At 40.4% G+C, this 12,793-nt stretch overlaps 1 protein-coding gene across 2 annotated transcripts in view; it reads right to left on the bottom strand.

The window, feature by feature from the left end:
- The window catches only part of usp40 (ubiquitin specific peptidase 40), a 147,428-nt gene continuing 134,635 nt past the window's right edge, over positions 1-12,793 (bottom strand). For both annotated transcript variants that reach the window (XM_078551524.1, XM_078551523.1), the window contains exons 29-32: positions 12,167-12,377; positions 8,856-8,951; positions 7,683-7,777; positions 1-4,075 (exon numbers count right to left, since the gene is read on the bottom strand). In XM_078551524.1, the coding sequence (XP_078407650.1) occupies positions 3,955-4,075; positions 7,683-7,777; positions 8,856-8,951; positions 12,167-12,377 (523 nt within the window). In that variant the 3' untranslated portion in view covers positions 1-3,954. The remainder of the gene's footprint in view (positions 4,076-7,682; positions 7,778-8,855; positions 8,952-12,166; positions 12,378-12,793) is intronic.

The following is a 12,793-nucleotide window of genomic DNA, read 5'->3' on the forward strand; positions in this document are numbered from 1 at the left end:
TGCTTTTGTATAAATTCTTTAATCAATTTATAGAGATTTACATTACTTATTGCACTTGTGCCTGTTCTTGATAAAAAATAAACCGATTCCAACATCTTAGGAAAATTCATAAAGAAGGCTTTCCCCCTACCCCACAAAACATATTAGAATAATTACTTGATAAACAGTTGGTTGCTCACATTGGAGAGGATTAATCTGCAGCAGTTTGTACAAGATTTTCTTTCAATAGATACTGAAGCCCTTCTGAGCACCAGACTTGCATCCTTGCTAGTCTTGCAAGTGCTTCTCTCTGCTTTTTAGGCCATAGCCCAGAGGGAACATGGAAAATGCAATTCCTTCAAACCAAAGTCTCAATTCTTCCATTCTAATACATGATTTGCTTTTCTTTCCATCTTCCTTACACAATGTTGTAAAACCATCTCTTCTCCCTCTCCATCCCCAAAATCTAATTACTGGGGTCCGAATTAATTACAACAGGGAACTGCATAATGCCCTGTTCTGCTGAGAGTCTTGGAGGGAATTCTCTCATGGCTTCTCCTGTAACTTTGGTGAAAATTTGTTGCGAGCTCCAGTAGTGGAATGGGAAAAGCTCCCCAGGAAATTCCCGGGGGCCATCTCTTATGGCAGTGCGCAGTCAAAAGGAGGCCAAAACAGCAATGAAAACTTCAAGTTGCATACAAAGACTATGGTTAAAGAAGAATTGATTCAAACCATTCATAAGTATTGATCAGCTCCTGAAGTAATGGGGCACCTTCTATAAGTGATCTTGTTATTTGCCTTATATAATTATGTAATAAATTTGTGGCTCTTCTTTTACTAATAGGGTTTCACTTTTTAAAACTGAACCACCCAACTGTTGCACTCTTTTATCCTCCTCTGTCTCTATACTTACTCCATCCGCTGGAGGCAGACAGAGTGGTGGGGAAGAAAATTTAGTCTAAGGTTGCCTCAAGATCATTTAATAGTTAGAGGCCCCCACCAGTGCCTGAAGGGGTTTACATTTCCCTCTTCGTTATGCCACCACGTGGGATGCTCCATTGACTGAAAATGGGCAAACACAGGCAAGGTCCCTCTCTTATTTGAGCATTGCATCTAATGTGAAGCTGATATTAATCATCTCCAAGGTTATTGATGGGTCAGTGCACAGGCAATTCCAAACCACAGTCACTGTTGGAAGGGTGGCAGAAGCCAAAGCCTGCTGTATGGAGAGCGAGATAGAGATAAATGAGGAACCTATCTGGGGCATGCCACCTGGAAGAAGAGTCTGCATTCAATGCATAGACGCCTTCACACCCAAAGACCAATGAATCAATACACATTGATACTCTAGTTTTACTTGGCATCCACTGGCACAAAGTAAGTACAGCACAAGGCACTAATTTTGGAAAAATATGTTGGAGAAAATAACTAGCCCCAAAGGGGCTAAAATAATTCTTAAAGAACTACAACAAATTAGGGCTACACCACTTATTGATTAAAAGAAAAACAGCTGAACTGATCATTTTTAAAAGTCTTTAGGGATTCTGTACATATTTGGTCTGTTGATTCTAAAGGAAATATAAAGTTAATGGTAATCAAGCTTAGACATCTTGTCACCTGTGTTCCTGCTTTAATCACACTAACTAGTGTGAAATAAGCTACTTCTTTTAAAAGAAAACCACTGATTGGTGCTGGTAAAGGCTGCTCCAAAAACAAAGCAAATACTTTCTAAAGGTCTCCATAAAACTAGCTTTCAAATCGGCCTGTGTAGGTGGCTTCTTACCCTCCCTCCCCACAATGAAGCCAATTGCTAACTTCTGACTGAATTACTCATCTCTTGACGTATGCACCTCTGCTAAAGGCTTTTCAGCTCAATTTGACATTATTAATAGTTTGTTAAAATCTATCTCCCATTTGGGCAATAACAAGGGACACGTATAACATGGGTAGTTTACCATATTATGTCATCGCAAAACTCTAATACACATCCACACCCCACAGATTGAAGAAACAGATCGCACGCCAAAATATTATTCTGCTCAACAATTTTTGTAGCAATTTTTTGATTTAAAACTGAAACAATTGCAGGACCAACATAGTACCACACTTTCTGAAGAAATTTTTCACTGAGCCACTGGTGCTTAACCTGCATTTTCAAGGCTACATTTTGCATCGTGTTCTGTTGGGCAGAGAAATATAACTCTATGCATTTTTCTGATCTCTTTTAAAGAAACAAAACTTCAAAGCTCATCCTATAGCATTTACAAAATTCACAGGCAGTTTCACAATATTGTTAATTGATTCTCTAATTCTTGTCCCCTATTCTATATCATCCAGATCTTATACAAGATAAATTGCCCTGAAAAGCCCAGTGCAGATCAACACAATTATTGAGGTCCCAATAGCAGTGAATACTTCTAGATTTTAAGTGAAGCCTGAAAGAAGCCACAAGAACAGTGCTTATTTTTCTATGTAATGGTGATAAATGGTTGCAACATCTCAGCTTGAATAAATCTCAGTGGAAGAGGTTAATGAATAACAATTGAAATTGGACTCTCCATTTCAAACAACTGTTTGAAATTCTTTATGCAAATCTTCTCTGCAACCATTAGTTTATAGCTGATATAATCTGACAAACATATTTTATTAAATGGGATCAGTGAGTAATAGTTTCTTAAGCATGTGGACTACTTACAACTGAATTAACAAAACTGACTCATTTGTAATGAGCACGAACTGGGTAAGGATTTAACTTCTATCTGGTTTGTACTTGATTGTACTTATACCAACAGAATAACCAGAAATTCAAAGTGGAGGAAAGCTTTATGATATCAACTTAGCAATAGGAAATTGGCTGCCCTACTAGCTATGTAGAAACCATCTTTGAGTGCTCTACAGTTAGTCCATCCTATTTACAAGAGGTTAGTTCTCTTTTTAAGGCATTGGATAGCCCAGGTGGCAAAATGACCAGTCCAAAAGAAAAGTAGCTTTTTAGTCATTTGTGACAGATAAAGTAAGGAAACAATGATCCTATAGGAGATGTGATCCACTGGCAACATAGGCTCATATATAAACATTTTTATTCCTTTCCATAGAGTATGCGTTCTGAATCCAACTCAAATTAAACCATTTGTGTATCAACATTAAAGAACCAAGTTTTCTCTGACCTGGCAGCTCCTGAGGTTACAAGTGTTCATGTGAGGACCACAGTCCTTGCCAGCAAGTCAGGTTCTCACTGAAAGTCAGACCATAAAATCCACTTTAATTGCGATTTTTACACCTGCGTTAAATAAAAATCATTTATATCACAACTAACTGGCTTTGCATGTGATAACAGCCTTTACATAGGTGTGAGATCTATACTGGATTTTGTGGTCCTGTGAAATTCTAATCAATACCTCAATCACATCTGAGTGCAAGAGGGATGTTTTCACGAAAGTACATTACCAAAACACTATGTAAAGCATGGACAGCTGCAACACTGGGCGTCCACAATGTAAACAAGCACCAGTTGCTGGTGTGTGAGAAGCTTTGAATTATTTCTTGGGAATGGATTCCCATTTATTGCATAGGTATTTTAAAAATTAGTTTTGAATACTTGCAAGAAGAAAACTAATTATTTTTAAATATTGATTTAGGCAGTTATTGACAAAAAAAAATCAAAGTTCCTCTGGAGAAGGTTCTTCTCTTTGTGCTGACAATACGTTCTGTTGGGTCTCTCCTCCCAGTTCGAGACGGTAGAAGGGAACCTCACCAGGGCACCATCAACTGGAGTGAAGAATCTGACAGCTCTTGCCAATTTATCCTCAAACCTTACTTCATAACTGAGACCACCGGCTGCCTTTACTCCTGTGTATTTAGTAGGTGGTGAATCACTCTGTTCATATAATCGCTCTTACTCAGCTCCACACTTTTAACAGTCATTGCAATAGCTCATCAGCTCTTCCAGGCACCCTCTTCCAGATTCCACAGTTGTTATCTGAAGTCTGCTACACTGATTGACAAGGCCACCTCGGGTCTGCGAGCACGAGCACGAACTGTTTGTCTTTCATTGCTTTCTGGGGCATCTCCGCTCCGATGGGCAGTAGCTTGCTGACTGTGAAGGAAAAAGATATTGTTAATCTATGTGCCCAGAAGTTTAAATTCTATACTTAAGCTTATAATTCTTAATATTTCAAGCTTGATGAGGCTTGCATGAAGCACCTTGGAAAGTTCTACGTTAAAGTTGCTATATAAATGGAAGTTAATGGTACAGACTTAGGCCAGGATTTCCCGGTCGGCAAGCAGGGGGCGGGGCCTGCTCGCTGGCGCGTCAAACGACATGGGGTGACGTTGGGCGAAACTCCCAACGTCACCCCGCCTCATTTCACTTTTCAGGTGGGCGGGGGCTCAGCAGAATCAGATGTGTGCCGGCCGACCTGTCAATGGCCAATTGAGGCCATTGACAAAGTAATTAAAGTACGTAATGGACCTGCCCGTCCAACCTTAAGGTTGGTGGGCAGGCCAGGAGCCCTGGCGGGCATTAGAAAAAGCATGAAACCTCATCCACGGGTGGGATGAGGTTTCATGTAGGTTTTAAAATTTTTAATAAAAGTGTTAATGACAGTGATGGACATGTCCCAACTCATGTGACAGTGTCACATGAGGGGACATGTCAGGGGAATTTTTTTTTCTATTGTTAACATTTTTAAATTTGGCGCCGATCTCTCTGAGGCAGCACTTAGTCTCAGGGAGATGAGTGCGCTCTTTCGCGCGCATGCGCGAAAGAGCGCACTCTCGGTTTAGGGATTCCCTTGCAGATAGCGCTCCCTTGCGGATGTCATGCTGGGCGGGCCTTAATTGGCGCGCCCCCGCTCCTAAACTTCCCCCTTGGTTTATAAACAAAATTTTAATTAAATGAGCCTTTTCTGTTGTGCAAGATTTGACAGTTCAAGTCCTGCAAGTCACAAACACTAGTCTGCTATTAAACACATTAATGTGGCTCTTAATGGTGCAACATTAGAAAAAATGAAGGATTTATACAAATCAGCTCTTTGTGTGCGACATGATAATCTCCATTCCTGCTGCCCGCTATTTTCCTTTAGCTAGGGGCCATGTAAATAAGTAACTTGTTTGTTCAGGGTTTAAACTATTATGCTATGTTGTGCTCAGTGGAGAGGAGATGCACTTGCTGGTCTAGTATTGTTAACTCAACATTTCCAGGCAGATTGAACAATATTTTGCACAGTGTCATACTTATAGCATTGTCAATGGGAAAACAAAATCTCTAAAAGGCTAAGCCAATTGTTGAGTGACAGTTTCTACAGCTCAGGATTAACCCAGTGTTCATCTAGGAAAGATTCAAGTGAGCTCCTGCTCTAGACTGCAGGACTCTAATCTCAGAAGATTACACATCAATGACTATTTAATACACACAGGATGAGTATTTGTTGACTCTTCATCATTCTCCACTGAGAATAATGGGAACTGTGACTTCACAGTTACACTGTCCAGAAATCTCTATTTTGTCACATTCCCCCCGCCCCTGTCCCCAAGAGAGTTGTATCTCCTGCTTCCATATTCAGAGCTCTATAGAATTTTCTAATCTGTCTCATGCTCATGTTGTTCTCCACAGAGCCACAGAATTGTTACAGCGCAGGAGGGGACTATTTGGCCCATCATGTCTGCACGGGCTCTCTGAATGAGCATGATGACTCAGTGCCATTCTCCCGCCGTTTCCCTGTAACCTTGCACATGTTTCTATTTAAATAATAATCTAATGACCTCTTGAATGCCTCGATTGAACCTGCCTCCACCACACTTCCTGGCAGTGCATTTCAGTCCCAAAATACTTGCTGTGTCAAAAAGTTTTTTCTCACCTCGCATTTGTTTCTTTTGCAAATCACTTTAAATCCGTGCCCTCTCATTCTCGATCCTTTTACGAGTGGGAACAGTTTCTCCCTATCTACTCTGTTCAGTCCCCTCAGGATTTCTTCTTAGTCTTCTCCTCTCCAGGAAGAACAGTCCCAACTTCTCCAATCTATCTTCATAACTGAAGTTTCTCATCCCTGGAACCATTTTTGTAAACCTCTTCTGCACTTTCTCCAATGCGTTCACATCCTTCCTAAAGTATGGCACCCAGAACTGTATACAAATACTCCAGCTGAGGTCTAACTAGTGACTTATACAAGTTAAACATAACCTCCTTGTTATATGCCCCTATTTATAAAGCCTAGGGTATTGTATGCTTTATTAATTGCTCTCTCCACCTGTCCTGCCACCTTTAATGACTTAAGCACATATACACCCAGGTCCCTCTGCACCAGCACACCCTTTAGAGTTGTACCCCTTATTTTGCATAGTCTCTCCATGTTCTTCCTACCAAAATGAATCACACTTCTCTGCACTGAACTTTGTCTGCCACCTATCTGCCCACTCCGCCAACTTGTCCATGTACTTTTGAAGTTCTACACTGTCCTCTTCACAGTTTACAATACATCCAAGTTTTGTGTCATTTGAAAACTTTGAAATTGTTCCCTGCACACCAAGATCTAGGTCATTAATGTATATCAAAAAAAGCAAGGGTCCCAATACCCTGGGGAACTCCACTACAAACCTTCCCCCAGCCTGAAAAACATCCATTAACCATGACTCGCTGTTTCCTATTACTCAGCCAATTCTGTATCCACGTTGCTACTGTTCCTTTAATTCCATGAGGTATAACTTCCCACAAGCCTGTTGTGTGCCATTGTATCGAATGCTTTTTGGAAGTCCATGTACATCACATTAACAACATTACCCTCATCAACCCTCTCTTAACAAAACTCCAGCAAATTAGTTAAACACTATTTTCCCTTAAGAAATCCATGCTGGCTCTTCCTAATCAACCCACATTTTTCCATGTGATCATTAATTCTATGCCGAATAACTCTTTCTAGACAGGAGACAAAATCTAGTTGCAAACTGCAGCAATATAGTTTGTTTCTCAACTGAGTGTTTCTACAGGACAGTTTAGACAAAATATTACTGCATATCACCCCAGGCTCCGTACTATTGGGAAATGCTCTGCCCTTAGGGGTACAAAAGAAGGACAACTGTTGCTAAATAGATAAAAGCAAAATACTGTGGATGCTGGAGATCTGAAAATCAAAACAGAAAATGCTGGAAAAACTCAGCAGGTCTGGCAGCATCTGTGGAGAGAGAAACAAAGCTAACATTTCAAGTCCAATATGACTTGAAGAAGAGTTTCGAAGAAGTCATATTGGACTCGAAATGTTAACTGTTTCTCTCCACAGATGCTGCCAGATCTGCTGAGTGCTTCCTGCATTTTCTGTTTTTATTGTTGGTAAATAGATTTGGGCAGTTGAGCTGTTAGGAAGGACTAAAGGTATTAAAGGGTATTTATACTGGGGAAAAAGTGGCTTTGAGATGGCCTTATTAATTGCTTTAAGGGAACAGATAAACTGGATCACCAGCATATCAGCCCCTTGCAGCAACTGCAAACACAGCATTACTTTCAAAGAGAGTTTATTACAATCCTATTGTACAGACCATTGGATCAGTCAAAATGGCATGAAATCCATGCCATGATTCAGAGATGATTCAGTTTGGGCCCTGAAAGAGAAATCTATTTTAACAAATTTTAATAAGAGCAGATAGGCTCTTATGGAAATTATAGTGGAAGGGGTTTAGTCCATGGGCAGAAATCTTAGCAAATAAGTTACCGTTTGTCTTTATTATTGCCTTCGAGTCTGAGCTTTTCTTTCCCAATGTCATCGGCCACAGTGCTGAAGTCTTTATTCTTGTCAATTAATAGATTCTGTACGAATAAAATGTTTAAAATTATCCAATGAAGTTTAAGTAGGTGAGTTCCTCCGATGTAATCTGATCAATTCTCATTTCATCCTTGAACACCTGGTCCATCATTTCCCCTTTTGGGTTCAGAGAGGCATTCGGGAATTCCCTTCATCTCATCCAAGTTACTGAAATAGGTTTATACACAACTCGTCTTGGAGCTCATTAATTTTGGCAGGAAGAATAAAAGAGAAGCTTACTATCTAAATGGTGAGAGATTGCAGAGCTCTCAGATTCAGAGGGATCTGGGTGTCCTAGAGCATGAATCACAAAAAGTTAGTATGCAGGTAATTAGGAAAGCTAATAGAATGCTATCATTTATTGTGAGGGGAATTGATTACAAAAGTAGGGAGGTTATGCTTCAGTTGTACACGTGGTGAGACCACATCTGGAGTAGCGTACACAGTACTGGTCTCCATGCTTAAAGATGTAAATGCATTAGAAGCAGTTCAGAAAAGGTTTACTAGACAAATACCAGGAATGGGTGGGTTGTCTTATGAGGAAAGGCTGGACAGGTTAGGCTTGTAACCATTGGAATTTAGAAGAGTAAGAGGCAACTTAACTGAAAACTTTAAGGTCCTGAGGGGTCTTCACAGGGTGGATGTGGAGAGGGTGTTTCCTCTTGTGGGAGAATCTAGAACTAGGGGTCACTGTTTAAAAATAATGGGTCACTCATTTAAGACAGAGATGAGAAATTTGTTCTCTTGGAGAGTTGAGTGTCTTTGGAACGCTCTTCGTCAAAAGGCGGTGGAAGCAGAGGAATGGAATTCAAATGCAGACAAGTTATTGTTAGACTATAAAGATCAGATGTGACAGGATTCTGGCCTTTGTATTACAAAAAAAGATGTAGAACCACTGGAGAAAAGATTTACAAGAATGATATCAGAACCAAAAGGTTACGACTATCAGGAAGGACTGCACAGGCTGGTGCTCTTTTCATGGATGGAGCACGATCGATGGCATAAACCTGTTTCTGTGCCGTAAAATTCAACATGAGAAAGAGTATCAATGAGGAAACAAACGTTGGGCATCTTCAGGCTCACCTTAACACCAATGATATCTCCGTCTTTCAGATAATAGGGTGCTCCCTGGAGGCTCTGCAGTTTCTTTTTCTTCTTCTTCTTTGAAACTTGTTGGCTCTAAAGAGAAAATATGAGATTTTAACTGCAAGACAGGTTAAGGCATGAGGTGCTCAAGTTCCAGCACAGCAACTCATGAGGTTTACTGCGACGAGGTCAGTAGTACTTCAAAATAGTGAGGCTAGAAGGAGAGTTCACCCTGGTGTACTGGGCCAATATTTATCACCCAACCACCACCACAAAAATAGATTATCTGGTCATCATCACATTGTCGTTTGTGTACCTTGCTGTGTGCAAATTAGCTGCCGTGTTTCCTACGTTACAACAGTGATGACATTTCAAAAGTACTTCATTGGCTGTAAAATGCTTTGGGGCATCCTGAGGTCATGAAAAGCACTATATAAATCCAAGTTTTTCTCTTCTTTAAGATCAAAGGCTTTCAATAAATACTTCATCAGGGGAAAAACAAAATTGGTTTACAGCATTTGAAAACATGGGGCTTTTGATGCTGTATGTTTGCTAAGATCAGAGGAGAGGTGGAATAGCTCCCCTCTTTCCCCACACTTTGTTTGACTGCAACAGGTTTTTTTGAAAAAAAAGATATGCTTGCCAATCAGTGAGTGTTTAACTGTTTCTGTGTTGTGACAGTAAAATACATAAGCAGACAGGTTTTCTTGAGTTTCTTTTTGAAAAGAGGATAGTTTTTATTGTACTTAAGCCGGTCTACGAAAAATAATAAAAACACTCCAACTTTCACACAGGCACTCAAGTTCACGCATACAAAAAGTAGTTTACAAAGTGGGAGGACAGATTAAGTGATATTTTAAAAGTCCAATAAATATTAAAGTGGCACGGTTATTGCAGGTTGATGACTTGTGTGAATCCAGGCTGAGCTCTTCGATCCTTCTGTTTTCGGCATCGAGGCAGTTTATAGATGTGATGGATGAGTTTTCTGTTCTTCTGGAGACGGCAGCTGCTGGGTTGAGTTCTTTAAAAATTTCTCTGCCTGCAGCGCGTGGATAGTCAAAAATAGCAGATAGGGTTTAAACTTGTAAAAATAGGTGGAGAGGGAGAGAGACCCACACAGGGATCTTCCAAGCTGTTCATTTCCATACTGGCTTGTTTCTCCCTGGTGCTTGGAGTAAGAAAGATTAGTTATCTGAAATCAGTTTCAATCAGGTGACCACCTGATCAATACTGCCATTGTCCACTTAAATGAATCAAATTTAGAAACCATTGCTACACAATGGGGAATGGATAGTGGTTACTCACACCTACATAAGATAAACTGGTTTCTCTACGGATCTCTTTAAGTTCTGAGTTCTGATACAGAGAGTCTGGGAGTGCATGGATTTTGAGTTTTGTTAAGTTCATAGACAATAGAGGATGAGAATAGAAGGTACAATGGTTTTGGCTCAGCATGTCCATTCAGGGAAAGCAGCCACCCAGGTTAATTTAATTAAGAGCTTTCTGGAGACTTGAGGTAAATGAAAGTCATAAGTCATCTGACTTTCGGCAGCCATCTTAACCGCTTGCTGTTTTAGTACTTTTAAAATGTGGTCAGCGATTTTCTGCTAGTAAGTGCATAAAGTAATTTTTTATAAAGTATGGCTTCGTAACAATATTCTATCTCAAAGAAAACACCCTTGTAAAGTACTTGCATAATCACAGTACATCAATAAACTGTCAGCTTCTTCACAGCGATGACATTGGAGAGTTCTCAGTTGCTCTCTGAAGTCAGACACTGATTCTATGAAGCTGTAAAACAACAGAAGTACAAGGTACTGAAATAACAGTAGCAGGGACGAGAACTGAATAAAGTTATAACGGGCTCCGATTTAACTGCACCATGGAACAATGGAAAGTATTCTGATTCTCATTGCTGCCTATGCTCAATCTCATGGGTGGGGGACAGGAAGACCCATTATTAGCTGTACCGAAGATTGGTTTCCCCAAACGGACAGCTAGGTAAAAGATGAAGGTTGTATTTTATTGGGTTTTTAAATTGCAAAATAATGGAACAACTGCAGGAAATGAGATGCAAGACATCATAAGTAAGCCCAACTGCCCTCTGTAGCAGCCAGTTGATACCTTGCAATCAAATACAGCGCTTGTGTCATAATGTTCCTGTATGATACTTACAGTGGATGTTAAGCTAACTTACACAGTAATGAAACAAACTGCAGCTCCACGTCAAACACAGCTTAAGTACCTAAGTACTACATTGCCAACCACAATGAGAACATAACCGACTTAGCAGAAATTTGTATTCATATGGCATCTTTTACACAACTAAAGTGTCCCAAAATACTTTAATGACAGAACGGTCATCATCGAGCAGGAAGAAATATGGGTAAGAAAGATGAGCAATATTAAAAGGTAAGTTTTCCCTGCTTTCAAATGCCCTAAAAGAGGTAAGAAGTGAACATGAGATGGCAAGGGATTGATGGCTGGCCTTTATCACTGACAATAGGCCTGGGGGAAGGGAAGCCAAAATATACACTCTTTTGAGAGCTGGAACAGTAGTCTGTATGAATTGAAGATATTGAGCCAGGTGAAGTTGGTCAGGACAGGGGTAAAACAGGTGGGTGAGCAGGGTACAGCCGTGGAGGTGGCAACTGATGTAAAGCAGGTAAGCCTGGTAAGGAGAGGGTTAAAGAAGTAGAAGATTGAGATTATTAAAAGGTGTAAATGAGAGCTCAGCATCATAGAGGCTGTAGTAAGCAGGAAATTGGCAACCTTGCATAGATTTTTTTGGTAATGTATCAGAGAGGGGGTTTGGAGCTTGGTTCAATAGAATGTTGAAGTTGGCACACCTGCCGATTCAGACTGAGCAGGGCAGCCAGGGAAAGAAGCAGCACCAACTCCAAGGCAAAATTTTTGGAAGGAGCATGACAAACTGCATTTGACTTCAAAATGTTCTGGCCGATGCAGAACTTGATATTCAATATCACCCACAGAGATGGAGGCAGAGAAACAAAGTTTTATATCACTGGTGTGTATCTAAATGTCAACCCAATGCTTTGAGGATGAATTTACTAAGCAAATAGAAATGGGCTGAGGATGGAGCCTTGGGGAATGCCAGAGAATACTGAATAGATGCTGGAGAAGTTATTTGCATTCAATTTCCAGCATGAGACACATGTGAACCATTACTCATTATTTAGCATGCTAGGCACATAAGTCTTACCAGATATAAGTGAATTGTTTTATTGGGCCAAGTTCACACTCTGCATTCTAAAGAGCCATAATAGTACTGTTGAATTGCTTCTTACCCAGCTGGTCATAGGCATCCACTCAAACTGATCTGGAAAGTATTTGGCAATTTCAACCTGCTCTGGTGGCAATGAGTAGTGCTGTAGAATTTTCTGTTTAAGGGCTCGAGCCGTGCATTCCTTGGATGTGTCCCAAACAAATTCCTCTGCTGGGTAATATGACCTTTCGCCAGGCACTGCCATCTGCAGCCGCAGCAAAAACTCAGTGGACCTGAACAAAAGATAATTACAAGTGCATTTACATAAAAGATATTGGATCTCCTGCTGTTACTGCAAACACCAGATGCATAAACTATTTTTTTTTTTTAAAATTCACTCGAGAAATGGGCATTGCTGGCATTTATTGACCACTCCTTGCTGTCCTCGAGAAGGAAGCAGTGAACCACTGTATTGAACAGCTGCAGGCAGTACAACAAAGGTGGTCTCACAGTGTTTCCAAATAGGAAATTCTAGGATTTTGACCCAGCGATGAAGAAGTAATGGTGATATATGTCTATGTTATGATCCCCAGCTGAGATTACCCCTGGACAAGCCTGATCCCAGGGTGGAACCCAGCCTGATAGATCCTAACTTTTAATTGTTTGTTTAAATACATGGAGAGTAGCTACTGAACAGAGTCACAGGAAT

Source organism: Cetorhinus maximus, chromosome 11, assembly GCF_964194155.1.
Source record: "Cetorhinus maximus chromosome 11, sCetMax3.hap1.1, whole genome shotgun sequence".
NCBI lineage: Eukaryota > Metazoa > Chordata > Chondrichthyes > Lamniformes > Cetorhinidae > Cetorhinus > Cetorhinus maximus.